The sequence below is a fragment of the Pholis gunnellus genome, assembly GCF_910591455.1.
Source record: "Pholis gunnellus genome assembly, chromosome: 15".
Classification (NCBI taxonomy): Eukaryota; Metazoa; Chordata; class Actinopteri; order Perciformes; family Pholidae; genus Pholis; species Pholis gunnellus.
Window position 1 is genome coordinate 3,260,979 of NC_136542.1, and position 19,361 is coordinate 3,280,339.

At 41.9% G+C, this 19,361-nt stretch overlaps 1 protein-coding gene across 1 annotated transcript in view; it reads right to left on the minus strand.

Moving 5' to 3' along the window:
* gfra4a (GDNF family receptor alpha 4a) overlaps window positions 1-19,361 on the minus strand; it is a gene marked incomplete at its 3' end in the record, with an annotated part of 116,836 nt that overhangs the window by 23,017 nt on the left and 74,458 nt on the right. The window contains exons 2-3 of the mRNA XM_079174061.1: window positions 3,575-3,856; window positions 1,627-1,707 (exon numbers count right to left, since the gene is read on the minus strand). Of these exons, the coding sequence (XP_079030187.1) occupies window positions 1,627-1,707; window positions 3,575-3,856 (363 nt within the window). The remainder of the gene's footprint in view (window positions 1-1,626; window positions 1,708-3,574; window positions 3,857-19,361) is intronic.

Here is a 19,361-nt window from a genome sequence, read left to right on the forward strand (position 1 = left end):
TTGATAATTACTTTGGTGAGTACAATATTATCATAATCATTAAAAATAATGTTTAAACCTGTGAAAAACAGTTCCAAGTCGTAATACACCAGAGTCGTTCTTTAATCGGCTCGTGTGCACATACAGTGCTGTGGAAAAATATGACATTTAAGATGTTTAATGGACTCTACTGTAAAGCTGTGTTTAGTTTCCATGCCCCCTGATCTCCACAATGATACCGGTGAGTAGTATAACCGTTACTCAACCTGAATATACTTTCAGGGCTTTTATGCAAACTGTCTCCTGAACTGGCCTCAAACCACTGTTAAATAATTTGCCTTTCTTCTCCCTGTGGTACAAAAAGAAAAGCATGTGCAGTTTGCTAATGTCAGCTTGAATTACTTCAGGTTTGAAGTCATAAAATGTGTATTTGAGACTGATTCCTCAATGCCATTAGGAGCTGCCAACATACAAAATGACCTTGTCCAACTTTAACATCACGAGGTTACCCGTGATCCTGCGGTGAAGACAATAAACATCGCCGCTTATACAGGTTTGATCAAATAAACAGTGAGCTTCCACTCATCGTCTCACGTCTCAGTATTATACATCAAAATGACACCTTATATGTTTCAGAAAAATACGCCCACATGAAATTAATTACCAGTTGTATAAAAAAATATAGCAGATTTAATTAACATATTTATATTTTCCAATATTAAAGTATAATTAGAATTCTTAACCTTACCTTAAACTTGTTTAGCTGCTTTTATACAATATTGATTTAGTGCAAATGTATTAGCAAACCAATTAGATGTATGTTTTTCATTTTATTATTATTATTATTAATAATAATAATAATAATACAAACCTCTCTTTGTAGAGCACCTTTCTTAGATAGATGATGTAGCTCAAAGAAACTAAAATGCAACAGGTTTAGTTGTCGGCCCATGCTGCTTCAATTTAGAAAGAACACTTTTTTCGTGTATGTCGGGCATTTATCATTACACTGTACGGCAAATGCATGAACGCCTTCCACATTAATCCCTTCATTTACGTCCTTATTTAAGTTTCGCAGACTCTTCATCTAAGCTTTACTCATCCGGAGTATAATTACCATCAGAGAAAACAATGCACTTGACTTTATGTCCTCTCCAGTGAAAAATAAATAAATTAACTCCTCCTTTGTGTGCAGCCTCTCTTCTTTTAAAGTAAACAAACCAGCTCTGTCTCTCTTCCGTTTTCCTTCTCTCGCTTCCTGTGTCTCTTTCTCTCTCTCGCTTCTTTCCATGACTTTTTTTCTTCCGGTTTCTCTCTGTTCTTCACACTCTCTGCCTCTCTCCCCCCCCCGGAGTGTTGCTGCTTCCAGATGCATTAAAGTAAATAGGTAATTAATCTGTGCCTCCGAGGCTAACAGCAGCACATACCTGCCCTGCGGCTTGCCCACAGCCTCGGAGGCAAGACAGAAGCAAAGTGTGGGTTGTTACTCATCAAACACCTGCATACGCCTCCATCTACTCCGTCAATGTGACGCAGGATCGCATCTCGATTTGCTCTTTCTTTGACGCATAAACTTGGTCGAGGCCCACTAGTTTGTTATTTTTTGTGTGAAAAGCGGATGCTGCAGAGAAACACTTGCAAACTCACCTGCAGCAATGGAGGCCAGACGCACGTAGTCAGAGCCCCTCTCCTCTGGTTCATACGGGAAGTCCTCCACCAGACTGAGTCCTGCCAACATGGAAGAGAGAGAGGTAACTTCTGTTGTGCTGACAAACCAAAATAATGCTCTACTTCTCTTCTACTTTTATGTGCAGAATTTGTCTTTTCAGTGTCCCCGAAACACTGACACAGACACTCGTATCATAAAAGTTGCATACAAAGTTACAAGGCCTGGACGAAATAATTCATGCATGGCCGGATTAACCTGTTAGGTGACTCTCTGGGGCTCAAAATGCTTTTGGAGCAACATATTGACCTCCCACCCCTTAACTACTGCCCTATGAGCATGTTGTATCTACCCTCTCAAGCAGCAGAGCAGACGACGAGAGGCCGACCAGCACTATGGAAATAACTACACTTGTACAGTACATGAAATAGCAACATTTGTGCCTTCTATTGCACACAGTCCCTATAACCAATAGAACAAAATAAATACATTACATGCTGGTAAAATACGCCCTGCGTCTGGTGTGTCAGTCAGTTTGTGGTCATTTTAATAAACAACTATATTTAGAAATGTACACCATGTGAGCAAAATATGAACAACACATAACACAGGACTTACTTACTTTACATTATACTTTACTACTGCTAATTCCCAAACAAATGAGCAATCAGGTCTGGTTAACAAAACCAACTTTCATGCAATGACTTTCCGGGGGTTTGGAGCCCTGGTGCAGCTGCCCATTTATAACCCAGCCTTAAATTCAGTGGACAGAAGCTCAGTTCAATTAAACTCAATAAGTTAAACACTGAAGTAAATTAACTACAATTACAAATTAAAGCAGGTTGTATGAGGCTGAAAATGAATTAGCTGCAATTTAACTTAGAAAACAGCTGCAATCCATCAGCAATCAGCACTTTAATATGTAGGAGCTGGAAAGAGGCCACGCAATCTTTGCCCAAACTGCAGCACGCACGAGTTGATAGATGCAGCTGGTTTGATTTATCAAAGAGACTGGTCTTGAGAATTGTGTTCATGAAAGGCCCACGAAGCATAATTTAAATACACAATATTAGATGTGCGACTAATTCAAAAGCTTTCAAAAGCATTTAAATTAACGTATTACCGTGAAGCAGGTCTGAACTACATGTTGAAATGCTGTTAAAACAATGAAAACTTCATTAATTTTGTCACCAAATGGAACCCAGTTTTAATCTCAAGATCAAGACGTCTTTCGAGCTGCAAATCACCAAACTGGGGAGGAACAGCAAACCAGAAGGAACATGACAGCCATTTAAGTACGAGGTGGTTCACATTCTGCTCAACAGCCTGCAACGTAATTAAACTCATCTACGGGGAGTGTCTGCTGCAGTTGTTGTTTTAGACATTTTTAATGAAGTGTTCACTGTATATTATGTTGTTTCACACTCACGCCAGTCTGGATATAATGATGGATGATGGATGAGCTTTACGGTTCCTTTCATTAGTTTATAATCTTCATTTCTTGGCTTTTGCATTTGCACTTGACTTGCAGGATTATCGCAACGTCGTCAAACTTGTTAAACAGCACTGTTGTTTTGACAAAATATATATATATACTATATATGCTTAATTCCTAAATTTGAATGTAAATGTACGACAAATAGTGTAGTCCAATGTAGGACACGACAAAGGTTGTGCAAAGCGTTTGGAATGAGCACAAAAGTGATGAAATACAATTAGTGTGGGTGGAAGAAAAGGAATTTTTGACACAATAATCACTCTTTATTTCAGCCTGGAATTTGCCGTAGAGCTCTCTGGAGGCGGAGGCCTAATTCGTGTGTAATGGAGCTGCACACACTTGATAATCCCAGTAACATACTGGAGCTGCTTCCACCCACCTCTCTGGGACAGAACCATCAGATTGTGTGTGTGTGTTAACGCCGTTCTCACCGTGCAGCACGGACTGATGCAGACTCCAGTAGATGCTCAGGCAGTTCTTCTCCTTCTTCATGCCTCGTTTACACTGGCAGCCGTGGAGCGGAGTGGACAGCAGCGCCGTCATGGCGTTCTCACACTGGTTCCGGGCCCCGGGCCCCAGCTTCACGCTGCCGTCCCCCGCCACACACTGCCTGAGGGTGCGCAGTCGCGGGCTGCAGGTGTCGTCGCTGGAGCAGGTGTCTCCGGCGCGCAGGCAGTCCCTCCCGCCTGCAGAGAGAGCCATGCGTGGGACTCCTGCAGGATAAGGCAGACGGAGAGGACAGGTTAGGCTCTGAGATCTGGAGCAGCAGACCGGTCTGTGGACTGGTTCTCTGTACAGTTTGTTCAGCGAAGCTTTAGTCCAACGTAACATTCCAGAGGCTGTTTTGGATGTATAGATAAAACCATCCGCTAAATATTAATCCCACAAACAATGAACGAACAAACAATAATCCAGCTGCATGATCCCAAACTCAATAACAAAAAGAAATGAATAAAAACACCAAAACATGATTTCTTTCTTCATTTATTTAACCATTATGAAGTTGTTGTACCAAGGCTTTTTGAAATCATACCGAAAGTGACAAAAAACATTACGAGGACTTTCTCCCCTGACTAATCTTGTGTTTTTGAAATGTGTCAAGCTGACACATATTTTGAGACTATAAGAAGCACAACTGGAAGAAAAAATTGGGACTCAAAATGGCAACATTTAAAACAGAGCTGCAGAAGAATCCACCAGCAGGAGAGGGACCTGAAGCAGCTCTATCGCTCTATTCAAAGCCGCCGGACTCCACTGAGAGAAACAGTAGTTTTACGTTGCAGAGCATGAGAGCTGTTGATCTACAGCTTCCTCCATCGGTTAGTTTGTGTTATTTCATGATTTTCTGATCTGAACCTAAGCGGTCTCCACACAGCAGCACATCGCTTGGCGTACTGCTGTATTTATGTTCTATGACCAGAATGTTGGGATTTGAATAAATAAGGAGCACCACTGGAAAAGCTACAGAATGTTTTACCCTTAAGCATAATGAACACGCCCCTCAAGCAAATTAAAACGGGTGAATTAATGCGCGCTTTCATGACCCACTCAATCCTTGCTAAAATAATGTAAATTGTATTGAATTGAATTTTCGGATTACAGTTTTACATCCCTTGTCAGAAGCAATCAAACTTGGTCAACGAGCCATCTCACTACTGTACTCCAGCATTTTAAAATGACATTCATAAACCCAAGGGGGGTGCTGTATTATTCATGAATTCATCTAGTTGTCACATAGAATACATCCGACACTACTGACTGGATTTTGATAAAACTTGGGGGGGGGGGGGGGGGGGGGGGGTGAAGCATCTCGCCAATACATCCTGACATGTACAAAATTACACCGAGGTGTTTGAGCGCAAATCAAAATTTCAGTGTCATATTTGTTACAGATTAGCCCAGAGAGAGGCTGCATCATTTGTGGGGGAACAGCTTGTTTACTGTTGTCTTGTTTCATGTGACAGTAATAACATGCAGGCTTTATTCCCCTGAGGACAGTAAATACTTGTTTATTCCCAGCTGCCTAACAGCTCTTAGTCTCACTCTTAAAGATGATGTAGTGTTGTTTAATCCACCCGTGCGTCTGGTTTGGGATAACGCTCACATATATAAATGCACTAAAATATGCTTATGCATATTATTACAATAAACAACTGAGGGATGAAAGACTCCCAATATTGTATTGTTCCAAACTACAAATTAACAGGATCAAGAGTGTACTGCCAGGGACTAGAACAACCTCCAACCTAAAGAAAAGCACAACGGAACAAAACGCCTTTTCATTTGTAAACCCACAAATCCCAAACATGGCAAATCCACCTAAGCCAACTTCATGAAGAAGCAGTTGACTGAAGTCACACAATGTAAAGACAAATGGTAATATTTGCCTGTATTTAATAAAAATAGTACATACTATCATATAGTAAAACCTGTTCTGCCTGTAAATTGATGTCCATATATTTTGACAATGTTATTAGTTAGCCGGTTACAATAAACAATCTTTTCTGCAATTATTATATCCGGGAAAAGGTTAAAAATTCCCCCCAAAAATGTGGTGGCTGGACATGAACATCTGCATCTAACTTCATAGCAATCCATCCAACTGCTGTTGAAACAGTTCACTCAGAACCAAACATGTCAGCCTGCTGGTGGCGCTAGAGGACAGGTCAGGGGGTCAAGCATCTTGTGAGGATGGAGGCTGGTGGGCGAGCTGCCGTACCATAAGCCCCCTCCCAACCTTTGAGAGAGTGACATTCTGGCGTTGCACTTTGCTTCAATATGGGACCAAGTGTATGCTTTTTCCATCAGAGAGGGATGTTATTCACAAGATGGCTAATGGTGCCGTAGCTCTCCTGAGCAGCAGGCGGGTCAAAGCCAGACTCCGACAGTGAATGCGGGGGAAGGCAGGTGCTCTTTCTTGGGTTTTAAATATCTTTTATGAAGAGTTGGCGCCTGTGTTACTGTTACGTGAGGTTTTTAACGCTGGTCAAAGCTGTCCCTACAAAATTCAAAGCCCAGCTTTCCATCTGACTCGTGTCAAATCTCTTTAGTCTGCTGTGTTGGTAAAATGTATGAAGGGATCCTAAGGGATGCCCTTCTGGAAGACAATTCCCCAAAAAATTGCCAAATCACAACATGGTTTTATGTCCCCGCTCCGATTCAGATGCTGCAAAGCTGGTGCGAAGCACTCAATGATAACCCCAAAATGGAAGTTCACGCCGTTTTTGTTGATTTCTCCTGTCGGGCCGACTTTGGCTCATTGTGAGGAGCTCTCTGAGTGACAGAGCAAAGGAAGCAGTGGGGCTCCAGTGTGTCCGATCCCTGTGAAATTCTAGCTGGTGTCACTGTTGCTTTGTCAGTTGCATCGACAGCCTGGATTCATGTCTGCCTCCCTCTGTTATCCCCGGTCACGACGCTCCTGATGGAGTCTCTTCAAGGCCCGCCTCAGAAGGCCTTAGATGCTGTGACTGAATGAGTGCAGAGGTTTTTCACTTTCTATGACTGGAGCGAAGTCCATGCATATGGTAATCAGTGCCGGGAGAGAGGACGACATCCCTTTCTTCTCTGACTCCAAACGAGTTCTGGTCAAAACATATGTAGAGACTTTAACTGCTTGGAGAGCAGATATCATCTGATCCGTCATGGGACACGGCCAAAGATCCATTCCCTCAAAAGAGCTGGTCTCCCATGTGTCCTTCTAAAACAAATACAGCTCAAATATGCCAGCCTGGTTTTATGTGGGTTTCCTTTATCCCCCAGATTTTAAATTGTTTTATAAATCACCTTTTTATTCCTCTAGCTCCTAAATCGTCCTCATTGTCTTAAAATTGTTCAATAAATTGTAATATATTGTCTGAAATTCCCCAAATGTAGGGTTTATGCTCTTAACCTAAGGCTTGAATGTTGATTGCTCATATGTTTGACATGTTTCAGGATTCACTGTTTAAAAGCTGTGCTGCTATGCTGCTTCTACTGTCAACTCAATTGAAGTCATTAGGATTCATTGTCTGCACAGAGTGGATATATGTTCCCAAATTTCATGGCAATCCATCCAAAAGTTGTTGAGATATTTCACTCAGGGCCAAAGCAGTAGACTGACCGACAGCCGTCCCCAGTGACGCTCACTTGAAGGAGCAGCAGCCAGTGCAAACTCCTATTGTGCAGACAAACTTTGTTCAAACCAACAGAACTTTACTTTACACTCCAGTGAAAAGTTTCATAACACCAAATATGTCAGGCTGGATTTTGGTGAAATGTGAATAAAATGATGCGTCTGAAAGATTTCCATTTGAGGGGAAAGGTGCAGCCGCAGAGATATTGAGCGTGAGGTTTGAATATGTCACCCAGTGTAAACATATAGTGTTTGATAAAGAGCTGGAAACAAGCCAGAATATATATGAAATAGTCAGACAGGGCAGAATAAGAGGAGTTTTAACTTTAAACAAACTGTATGTTAAGTGGTTAATTCATTATCTAGACCAGCGCGGCTCTCATAAGAGTCAGAAACCATTTAAAACAATCTAAAATCATCGCGATGAGTTTTAAACAAGTGAGCAGAATTAGTTATCGACTGCTTGACAGATTCCCAGAAGCATTTCTGTGTCACTGACTACTTGTTGAGACGTTCTGTGCAGCGAGTCGGTTCAGTAATTAAATCTTAATCAAATTCTATTCCACCACGGCTTTAATCAAGTCATGGGGAGCGGAAGCGTTTGTCTACGTTTGGCTCAAACGGTTCCTCAGAGGAACTCACCCAGGGTTACGCAACTCTAGAGATGATCAGATAAAAAAAAAAGAAAAAAGGGCATTTCATATCGGAGTCAAGTCTACATCTTGAGCTGAAGCCTGCTGCGCTTGTGGGGGGAAACAAAGGGGTTAACTGCCATGCGTGTCCTGCTGGAGGGTTCTCAACCTTTCCAAGGACTCAGCTAATCTAGAGGCAAGCTGTCAATAACAGTCTAGACAGACAGAGAGGGAGGAAGCGTGTTGCTGTGGGTTCGGGGGTGTTAGTGGACGCTATTGAGAGACAGCATCTGCCACTCAAGCCAAGAGCTCATCTTTGCAGAGGGTCTTGACAGACAGCCCCTTAGTGTGCCAAAGGAAATATCCACCTCAACAAGTCATTCATTCCACTGTCGAGTCTTTAAATCGTATGTATTCCAAGTCGAGCAGAAGGAGGGAGAGAAAGGAAACCCTGCAGGGTGAGATAATGTCATTCGTTTTTTGATGCAAATCAGCTCCACTTTCTGAGTTTTCTTGTGTCAAGTGATGGCACCTTTAAGAAAAGCGGAGGAATCAAGCCTTATGTCAAGATACTTCACTCGCTCTCAAAAATGCAGATTTGCAATGGAAACACGAGATACCGTCTCACCTTGTGGTAGTTTTCTTCACTCTGTTTAAAGAGAAACACTATTTAAAACATCAAGATTTCTTTTGCCGTCTCTTATGCAAGTGTGTGGAGCTGCAGGTGGGAACATGTGGGCGGCTGTGTGTGTGTGGGTGTTCTGATATGGGAAGGTGGAGCGCCGAAAAAACCCGAAGGCCCGGTTTGGCTTCCCTCATGCTTCAAGGCAAAAGAACAACAAAAAAAAAGGCCCTGGTGAGCAGCAACGGCGCAAATCGTATTAAATTGTAACTAATCCAGTGTGGAGAGAGGTTTGATATTTGTCTGAGAAATTAAGTAGCACTCCAGATTGCCAGAGATAACCGTTTGCCTGGAAACAGAGCCGCGGCGCACCAGCAGTTCAAAGAGAGGCAGTCAAACCCAATTAGGAGAAATCAGTTGCCTTGTCGTTCAGATTCGTTCCATCCTATATGCCTCCCTGTTCATCCCACGGAGGTAAATAATCTGTTTGAGCTCTCTCTCTCTCTCTCTCTCTCTCTCTCTCTCTGCTCTTCTGTTTCTATTCCTCTTTGTTTCCGTTTCTCTCAGATTTCCTCCCTGCTCTCCGTTACGCTCGTCTTCCCTTCTCTCTCTCTCTCTCTCTCTCTCTCTCTCTCTCTCTCTCGCACGCAAACACACCTGATATGGTTCAGGGAGCAGATTCGAAAATTCAAGAAAGTATATTTTCAAGGAAAAACAAAAGTGAATTCACGATGACTTCCTCTGAGCTTCATTCTCGCAGCTTAAAAAAATGAGCAGCAGAGATGAATATGCAGCGCTTTTTGACAGACAAAGCGTGGGACTGTCCAAATTAGCATTAACTGAGGAGAAGAGACATGAAGCGAATGTAACCCGGGTCCTGTGAGCAGATAAACATGTTGATTTACAGCTGCGAGTACTAAGACACGACATAGTAGACAACAATGGGTGAGATTGACAAGAGTACCTTACAAGCAACACAAAACAACTGCTCTACTCAAAAGGAAGCTGATCGGGGGGCTCCTCACGTCTCTCCGCCTCCCACCTAAACCCCCCCGGGCTCCTCTACAGCCACCGAGCATCAGTCACTGCCATCAGCCCGCAGCTATCAGCCAACAAGGGGAGGCTTCCTTTAAAATCCATAAGAGCTGCACCACATGAAGGGTGCTCAATAAGATCCAATTCTCGATAACTGATGTTCGTCACTGTGAAGAGTCCACGGAATGAATCACGATGATAGAACCCGGGAGGAACACAGACATTGATGTCAATGATATGACGTATAGGAAGGGTATTCAATTAAAACTCAACGAGGTCCATTTAGAGAGATACTGTCCTCGCGCAGTGATGTTCAACCTGTGCTATGATTTAGTCCCGTATATATTGAAGCAGCCTAACAGTTGTATTATCGTCTGTATGAAGTCGATCTGCCTATTAGTGACCCCTGTTATGTGTTCCATACAGTATGCTCGACTATCAGCCAGAATTAACAATTACAACTTCTCTGCTCATTCATCTTTAAAGTTGCTTTCCCTACAGAGACAATCAGACTCCATTGTTAGATTATAAAGCCCTTGACTTCTTAAATTCTAGTAATTGTTGTAATTTTCTGTTCATTATTGGTAAAATGTATTTTTACACAGATGCACAATACTGACTGTCTAAGAAGGGGAAGATTATCACGAACATAATTACATTCCACGGTTTTGTCGATTTTGCTTTTATTTAGGTTTTAAGTTGTATTTCCAGTCGTCTCTGATTCAACCCAATACAACAGCTCAGTTATTAATTCTACTTTTACAAACAAATAATGTTCAGTTTTGACTGACAGAGAGGGATTCAATTAACAATATGTTTATAACTGAGGTTGAGAGGCTTTTATAATGTTTTGCCATCTCCACTTTACAAACATGTCCGATTTATCTTTCACGTCATTTATCAAGCAGGAAAGCCAAACTTCTGCAGACTCTGAATGTTTATGGGCTGTTTGACTGTTTGCTTTGTGTCTGTGTTTTGTATCTTTGTAGTTGTGTTGTGCCACTTTGTAACTTTAGTCTTTTTGTGTTTTTTTTTTTGTCTGGGGTACTTATGTGTAGCTTTGTCGTCTTTTTGTGTCTATTTATAATTGTTATGTCCCTTTTAATAGTTGTTTTGAGTCTCCTTGTAGTTGCTTTGTGTTGCGTTGTGTCTCTTTGCAGCTGTTTTGCATCAGCTTCTAGTTGTTTTGGACTCTTTGGCTACTAAAATCTTGGGTTTAGTTGAGGGTGAACATTTCTTTTGACGTCCTTTTTTGAAATGTACCCCAAACCATGATCATTCTAAACACTTTAGTAGCCTAAACCTATCCATCTCCAAGTACCTCTACATGACCATGAATAACATTAATCATGTTTCAGTTGCTGCAAGCAATCCCATTCAATCTGTTGTCAGTCAATGTTTTGCATAAAGGTTCAGTATCAACATGTTGTGACTTTAATGATAAATAGATCGATTGATACTGAGAGTGATCATTTGCTCCGGCCATAGTTGTGGGCCTGTAAACTTGATTGAGACGTTCTATGTTGTATTGATTTATACAAATAAAACTTGGCTTTCAATGCATTTCTTTTCCCAAAAGCAGTGGAACAAAGATTTTAAAGAGACCATTCCCAAGATGGCCAAAGACAATGCAGCATTCAGTGAAATCCCTTCAGTCAAGTCTTGAAGCAGGAGCTCAAACTTTGACTTACATCTCAGAGTTTACCACACTGACTGAACCACAGATCCCAGCTCACACTGACTGAACCACAGCTCATACGTAATGGATGGAGTTTGTTTCTTGAGCTGATGCAGTGTGCATGCTGTTGTTGACTATAGATCTCACATGAAAAGCATCTTTCTCTCCATCAGTCCCTGTGCGGCTGAGCGACTTGCTGTAGACACTATGATGAATCCTATTAGAGTTAACAAGCTCCTGGATTGTTTGGTAAATCGTTGACAGTTCTACCAAGAGGCCGTGCTTTTGTTACTGTGTACTGTAGTTCCTTATTAGCCAACTGTGCGTCCCAGAACACTTTTTAACCGAGACTCTGTCTCTGCTGGCTTATTTCTCTGCAGTGCTGTCTCTGTTTCCACAGCTTCTAACAATGTCCTCTCTCCTCCCCAGCAGGGTTGCCAAAACAAAAAAATAAAAGCAAGATTCTTCCAATAAATGCAGGTCCATGTGAAAGAATAAGCAAGCTTGGACACTTAACCATGAATTTAGTTTGCGGCAAGACTTGTTCAGAGAATAATTGGTCCTCAAAATACGCTGCGATAGCGTCCTTTTTGGTCTCTATCATCGATTCAGCAAAACATGATGAAATTTGGAGAAGAACCAAGAGACGACTCTGACCGTGATGCAGAATACTAACTCACTTCCCGGATTCCTCAGCGACTAATCCATCCCGGAGAAAGTCAATATCGTTCCTCAGCTGTTCCAGAGTAAACACGCAACTGATATGTTCTGTCTTCCTGCGATGGAGAGTGTGTGTGTGTGTGTGTGTGGGCATGTTTATTTCCAGACCTGAAACTTGATGAATAAGCTATTTTTACAATTTCAAAGACTGCCCGAAAAAAAATGATTGTACCCTTTTGAGGTAGATATCGTGCTTTTTGCAGACACATTTATGTTGAGCTATATAATGTGAAATTGATTTTAGAATGAGCTCCTGAGTGGAGTAAATGATATGATGGGAGAAAGAAAAGATGATTCGACTAAAGTTAGATGACTGGATCAGTATCTGAAAAGAAATAAAAGACAAAAGGTTCAAGACTTCAATCAGAAGCCCTAAAGAATTCTAAATTGGATATTATGACAATGAAGACACTTTTAATGGGAACATAAATCAGAGGTACTGCATGAGATCGTAATAATAATCAACAGAAGCAGAATAGCAATTGCCTTTTGATGGAAATTGCACATCTACTCATAAGTATTTTAGAAAGAAATCAAATATATCAGCGCTGTACTTCAGTACACATGTGAGATGTCTGTACTTCCTCTTGATGAGGAGGACTGTGTGGACGTCAAACGATCCAGAGGAAGCGAATAAGTGGATGATACGGTTTTATACTCTTCACTCCACCACATTTATCTCACGGCTGTAGTTCATCTGCTGTACATTCAACTTGAGATAATTATAGATACTGTCCAGTAAAAATGTCCAACATTTTTAATTTAGAAAATAGGAAATATGAACATATTCTGAATATGTATTAGTCTATGATACAGACTTGTCTAATCTTCCACACAGTAGAAATGTGAATGCAGGACTTACTTGTAATAGAATATACGCTGCACGCTTTGGTTCATATCCCCGTTAAGAACCGATGGCTCTGCTTTGGGTTTAACATTTATTTAACAGACTGCAGTGCAAATGTCAGACAGACACAATCCTCTCGCTGGGGACTGAGGTAACATTTCACCCACTGAAAACTTTGCCAAACCATTCTCATTGGAAAAATAGGAACAGTTCTAACATTGAACACGAGGCAACAGGTCACAATAGGTTCTAAAACTGAAAAGAGCAATACAACGGGAAGAGAAAGCTGACACACCGGCCCCGTCTTACACACAACTCTCTGTCCACTGTTGCAGCTTCTGGGTGGAACCCACGGTGGTGAACTTCTGCATTACATCAATCTACGCTTTATTATTAATACCGCTGCTTTTCTTGTCGAGATCTACCCTACGTAGCATTTGAGCTCAAGGCGTCAGGGCGTCACGTTACTGGGATCCCGATTTGTTCATGTCCTATGCCCGAACCACTGCAGTGGGATTCATAATGAACCTACAATCAAGATATAGAGTATATACCGGGTATTCTGCATGCACCAGATGTGACTGTTTGGCACAGATGCACAAACCGTTGCAACCCAAAGTATTGCTACTTTTATGCTAATGCTACTTATACTTAAATAAAGCCGTTCATATGAATTCATGTCAAATGTAAATGTAATACCTCAAAACGAAAAAAAGCCTGATGAGTAGCGGCACAATGAGGAAGAAAGAGAAGAAAATGGTCGATGGAGATCGACACAGAGATCGACTGGAGAAAGAGGTGAAAGGTTTATTATTATGCAGAGAACTGAGTCTGTGGAAAGGCCCAACACTGAATCCACCTTCAAGCGGACCACGGCCCTTGGGGGGGGGAAGGAGTCAAAGTGTTAGCATGCATTACTGCCCAGTGTGGGTCAGTTCTGTCCTCTGAGCTGAATAAGAATGTCCTCAGGCTACGGAACGCTTGGAGAGGTGGAGCCCTCGTAGTCTCTTAAACTGTAAAAAGACCCTTCTGTCACAAATTCCTAAGAGAATTTTAATAAGAATTTTCAAATAGGCCTCTTGCCTCGGGAGGTCCAAACACAAATGTACACGCACGCACGCACGCACGCACACACACACACACACACACACACACACACACACACACACACACACACACACACACACACACACACACACACACACACACACACACACACACACACACACACACACACACACACACACACACGATGACAAGGTGGCAGAAGCTGCCATTTGAGTACAAAGATGAAACGTTCTTTGAGTCCCGGTCTGATACTATGAGGACGGAGGCTAGTGTGATGCATGTCGTCCAGTCACTGGTCAAAAAATGAATTTACATAAAAATGGACTGATTAGACTCAAACTAATTGGACTAAACAGTATCTTTGAGGCGCAGCAGTGCTTCGAGTTAAATGTCAGCGTGCTCACATTGACTGCTTAACATGCAGATATTCTCACTCCCAAATCGTCAAATACAAACCATCGGTAAGTGGCCTTCAAACTATGAAGCTCTTTGTACCCCTAAAGCGTGAGTTTTGGATGCGTAAGGGACAACGTGTCTATTTCCGTTTGCTAAATGCATCGAGTCCTTTCAAAATGAACTTTAGGCAACAAAAGTACTTGAGTATTTTCAGGAAAAGATCTTGGTTTTGGGTTAAAGTAAGTATTTTGTGTCTAAAACAGACGCTAAAAGGTCGCCAAGAGGCCCTGACCCGAGTGTTGATACTTGACGAGAAGGGAATATGTTTTGGGGTAAGTTTTGCACGTATTTGGTCGTAATTCAAAATATTGAACAGATTTTAAATTTAGAGGCAAAGTCAGTCACTAAATCACTAAAATCATTAGGATTCATCCTGCACCGTGGATACCAGTAAAAAGAAAATGTCACGGCAATCCATCCAACTGTCAGAATATGTCGGTGGTGGAAAGACCTTCGGACGGACCAAAGGACGACGTTGCCGTCCGTAAAGCCACAAAGGTAGAGAAGCTGCACGGCCTCATATGACTGTGTGTGCTGAGGAATGAACTGATGCTCACTCACATAAGTGAGATCCACCTGGCCCCCGAACAAGTCGGCTGTCCTGAAGCATGAGGCCATTAGAGGGCATGGCTGACAGCATGCTGAGGCCCCGTCCACCCTGCCAGCTGCACCCATGCTGCACCATGCCAGGAAGCAAGAGGAGGTTGTCGTACAAGATGACAACGATCCTGACCACAGAACAACTGGTTGTCAACAAGACATCCTATTATCCCCCTGCTCTCATTATGCTATTCCCGTCTTTCGCTGTTTTAATGCGCTGCTCAGGCGCACAAAGCAGAACAGATGTATCACATCCTGTATGTGTCAATGTGGAGATGGACTGGGACGAGGAGGGGGCTTTATGACAGCTCCACACCACGAAATGTCATCGGCTTGTGAGGAGAAGCCTATGTTGGGAGGAAGGACACCGGGGAGAGGATGTTTTCTCCAACTTGATTTCATTTTGTTGCGCCTGTAAATCCAGGGACTTGATAAAAGAGCCCGATGTCAGTCGAGATGTAATTGCTGCCAATTTCCTCAGTTAGAGAAACAAGGCTGTTTGTGTGAGATTTTATCTGGGTGCTGTCAGTCTGACCTATTAAATCCTCACTCTTGTTAGAGCACAGTGGATTTGACACTTGATATCTTTACTGCTGATTGCTTATAATGTCTGGGGTGTTGAAACTCAACCTTATTCCCACTGCAAGTGAGTGTCACTTTAAAATGAAGAACACAGAAAATGACTGCTGGGAATAAAGTTAACAGTGAGCTGACGTCTGAGTGAACGCTGTTCAGGAACAATTCTTATTATCGTGCTATTTTAGTTTAAAATGCTACGAAACAGTCAGCAAATAAGTCAACCTATGCAAACTTCCATCTGTCCAGTTTAGGATCTGATGGCAGTCCTGATATCTTTTGCTCCAGCTTTCCCAAAAGTGCTCTTGGGCCTGATGGGAGATGTAGGTCATGCCTGGAACACTGTTAAAGACAATCTCTTAGTGCCCCACTTAGCAGCAAACCACACCGGTACACATTGAAGACTGTAGTTCAATTAAACCACATAAAACCAACATCATCTGCAAATAAACCCTCAAACTGGGCACTCTCCAGGCCTTACTTGTGCCTTCACGCCTCGTTGATGAATATCTTCCCCTTTTAGGATATTTGGGTTAGCAAGAGGTAGCAAGGCATACTTGTTGTGTCATGTCATCGTTACATGTAAATACAGCTATTGGAACAAATGGACTTGCAGAAAACGATCCATCCAACACCCTTTACTCGTACAGCATCTTCCAGAGGATCCTTTAAAAAAACATGTTGCTGGAAAACAGCTTTTCCACAAAACACTTAATACTTCAGTAGCAATTCCAAAGAAATAGCAAAACACTTTAATAAAATGTAGTCTAGTCTCAACCACGGGTGGATGAATGGGTGTGAATGTGAGTCAGTTTATTTCTGACGGCCACCTTGCATGGTAGCCTCTGCCATCAGCGTACGAATGTGTGTGAATGGGTGAATGACGGCATGTAGTGTAAAGCGCTTTGAATAAGGCGGTATCCAAATGCGAGTCCATCTACCACCACCCCCATCTGGGGAAATAGCTGCTTTCACACCTTTGTGCCAATCTATACGTAGAGTTCCCAACATCCATGTGACAGTAAGGAGACTTGGCCACTACTGGGAGGAGCTTTTTGACTATCAGGAGATGATAGAGATAATCGATATCCATTACGTCCTTCCATTCTGTACGTTTTTCGACATTTTACCGAGTGCGGTGAGCACAGAGTTGCTTGTTCAAACCAGGACTAGAAAACATCCATTCTGCAGCTCGACAGCCTCCATCACTGCTGCTGTTAACTCCTAAGTTCTTGGGTTTCCACCATAATAAGCTCCAGACACATCCTGGCCTCAGCAGCTTTAATGGCAAAACAAACCCCCCAAACAAAACAGAACCTTTTGCACAGTATATTTGGTTCACCGACCCTGCATTGGAATCCATAGTCGGAGGTACTGTATGTATCCTGCTGGTGTTGTTTTCTTCCTACCTTCCCTCGCTGCATGTTTCCCTTTTGTAACAACTGTTTCTACTGACGTTTGGCACATTTCACTGGAGGGTATTGTTCCTTTTTTTGGCATACAGTACTGCCATAATGATATTTTTATTTTGTTGCATCGCTCTTTCCTCACTGTCCTCTGAAGACAAAAAGCTGTTGGGCTCATTGCTGAACAGTTGGAGGCTCTTATAAGGAGGGATATAAGCTCCTTATTGCTCTGTCTTTCTAAATACAGATGCCAAAATAGCGACACATTGAGGTATGAATGCACAAAGACGCAGTTTCTCATCAACTCGTCAATATGGTGGAAATCAAATATTACAATATTTATGACCAAAGACCTTGATATCGATATTGTAGGTTTGGCTAATGGTGCTTTGACAAAATATTTACATAATAAGACTTTTGATAAATAATCATCAGTCATGCTGATATAATGACTAAGTGGGTAAACAGTCAGGTAAGTTTAAAAAAGTGCGTCACCTGTAATGCAGCCTTTAAAACCAGGAAAAGAAAACACCTCAGACGCCATTTTACAATATCAAAAGCCAAGACAATAGAATATATACACTGGGTATTCTCATTTTACTTCTCATCTTTGCTCTTCGTCTCCCCAGCCACACAAACACTCATTCTGAGTGTTTGTGTGGCTGAGAGAGACAGAGCGGTGTGCAAGTGAGCTTTTAGCCGTCTGTGTTTACTATTGTTGGCTGCAAATTACATTCTTTAACTGTAAACGTCTTCCCGTTACCAGCATCCTCCCGTTTGTCTACAGCACTTGTGTGTGAGCGCACTCTTACGCGAACATTTGTGTACACACACATTTTTCCTCAGGCGGAAATAATCTCATTGTTTGAAATAATCCCAAGTGGGCAAAGCTAAAGAAAACAAAGCCTCTCTGAGCACTTGCAGCTGGAAAACTTGAGCGACAAAGAGGGAACTTCTTCAACATTATTTGTATTGATTCATTACAGCCTTAATGTGTATTATCCTGTACGGTCACCAGGTTAGCAAGACAGCTACAGCCTAATATGATTTTCTCAACATGACAGTAGCTGCCCTAAATCATAATGCTCGTGTTCATTTGTGTCAGTATCAGGAGCTCAGTCCTCCAGAACCTTTTGCTGAGTTTAGCTAGTTTAACATGAGAGAAGATGCGCTTTACTGTCATGGAGGGGGTTTCTTCCCTGGGCAGTAGTGCTACACACGGCTGCAAAAATGGCATACAGAGACAGTTCTACTGCACAATGTATGAACTGTATGAGGAATAACAAGAATGTCCTTTAAGTGTGAGGTGGAATTGTATCACGGCACTATTTTCAAATGTCAGAGGCATTTGAGTCTGAGGCCTTCCGCCTGGAAATGCTACACCCACACCTCATGAGGCAGCGTAGTAAATACCATGACCCGATAAACCCTGAGCGACGTTAGGCAGTGTGCGTAAGATGGGTATTTACACCTAATGTGTTACTTATCACCACACTGTGACGCCACTGATGTGGGCTGAAGGCCTTCTCTGAACCGTTTCAGTGCTTTGCAGTGAAAACAATGTGATACACGCTCAATCACAGACAAATCACCGTACATATCAGTACCCAACAATCAATACGAAGAGTTTAGTAGCAGTGAACCTCCCTCTGTGCTCTGTCCATGGTGCTGAATCTGGAGGAGAAACTCTCCTTACAAAGGATTTGAACAATTTAGACATAAAAGCAGTGTTTGCCAAGATCATGGAAACATTTGATAAAGGACTTTAAACTCAAATTACTATTTAGCTTTTGTATGCCTCTGCCAACCGGTCAAGTTGCAGTTTACATCCACTTATTTGCAAAATGTCGTCACTTCATTATGTTTTCCTATTAGACGTTTGTGTAAAAGTGTCATAACTAGAACATAAATTCTTGAGTTAAGGCCAAAAATGTGCCAAATATGAAGAAATTCCAGAGAGGCGTCACTGATATATTGTATTTAAGAGAATGTACCAGACGGACGGACGGACATCTTGAAAACATGATACCTCTGGCCAAGGCTATCACAGAGGCATAACAAGTAATTACATTACTTTATTAATTAACTTAAATTAGTTACATAACTCATTAAACGACTTTCCTTTAGTCTCTCCAGCTCAGTCAAAGTTACCTCCTCGTCTTCTATTTTGTATTTTTCTCCTTTACAAATTGAATTGTAAGTGGACCATACTAACCCTAACCTTATCCTGTGCTTAAATTAGACAAATTGTCTCATGAATGACATTTTGAAGAGCTTTAATTTTGGAATCCTACATCAGAATGTCCTGGTTATTGCAGAGTGAGACCTTGAGGTGGTCTGCTATTAGCCCGTTTTTAAAATTATTCTGTAACAATGCACCATTTTCTCTAAAATCTCATTTGAAATTAGACAAATTGTCTCATGAATGTGATTTTAAGTGAGCTCATTAATGAGCTCCTAGACACTC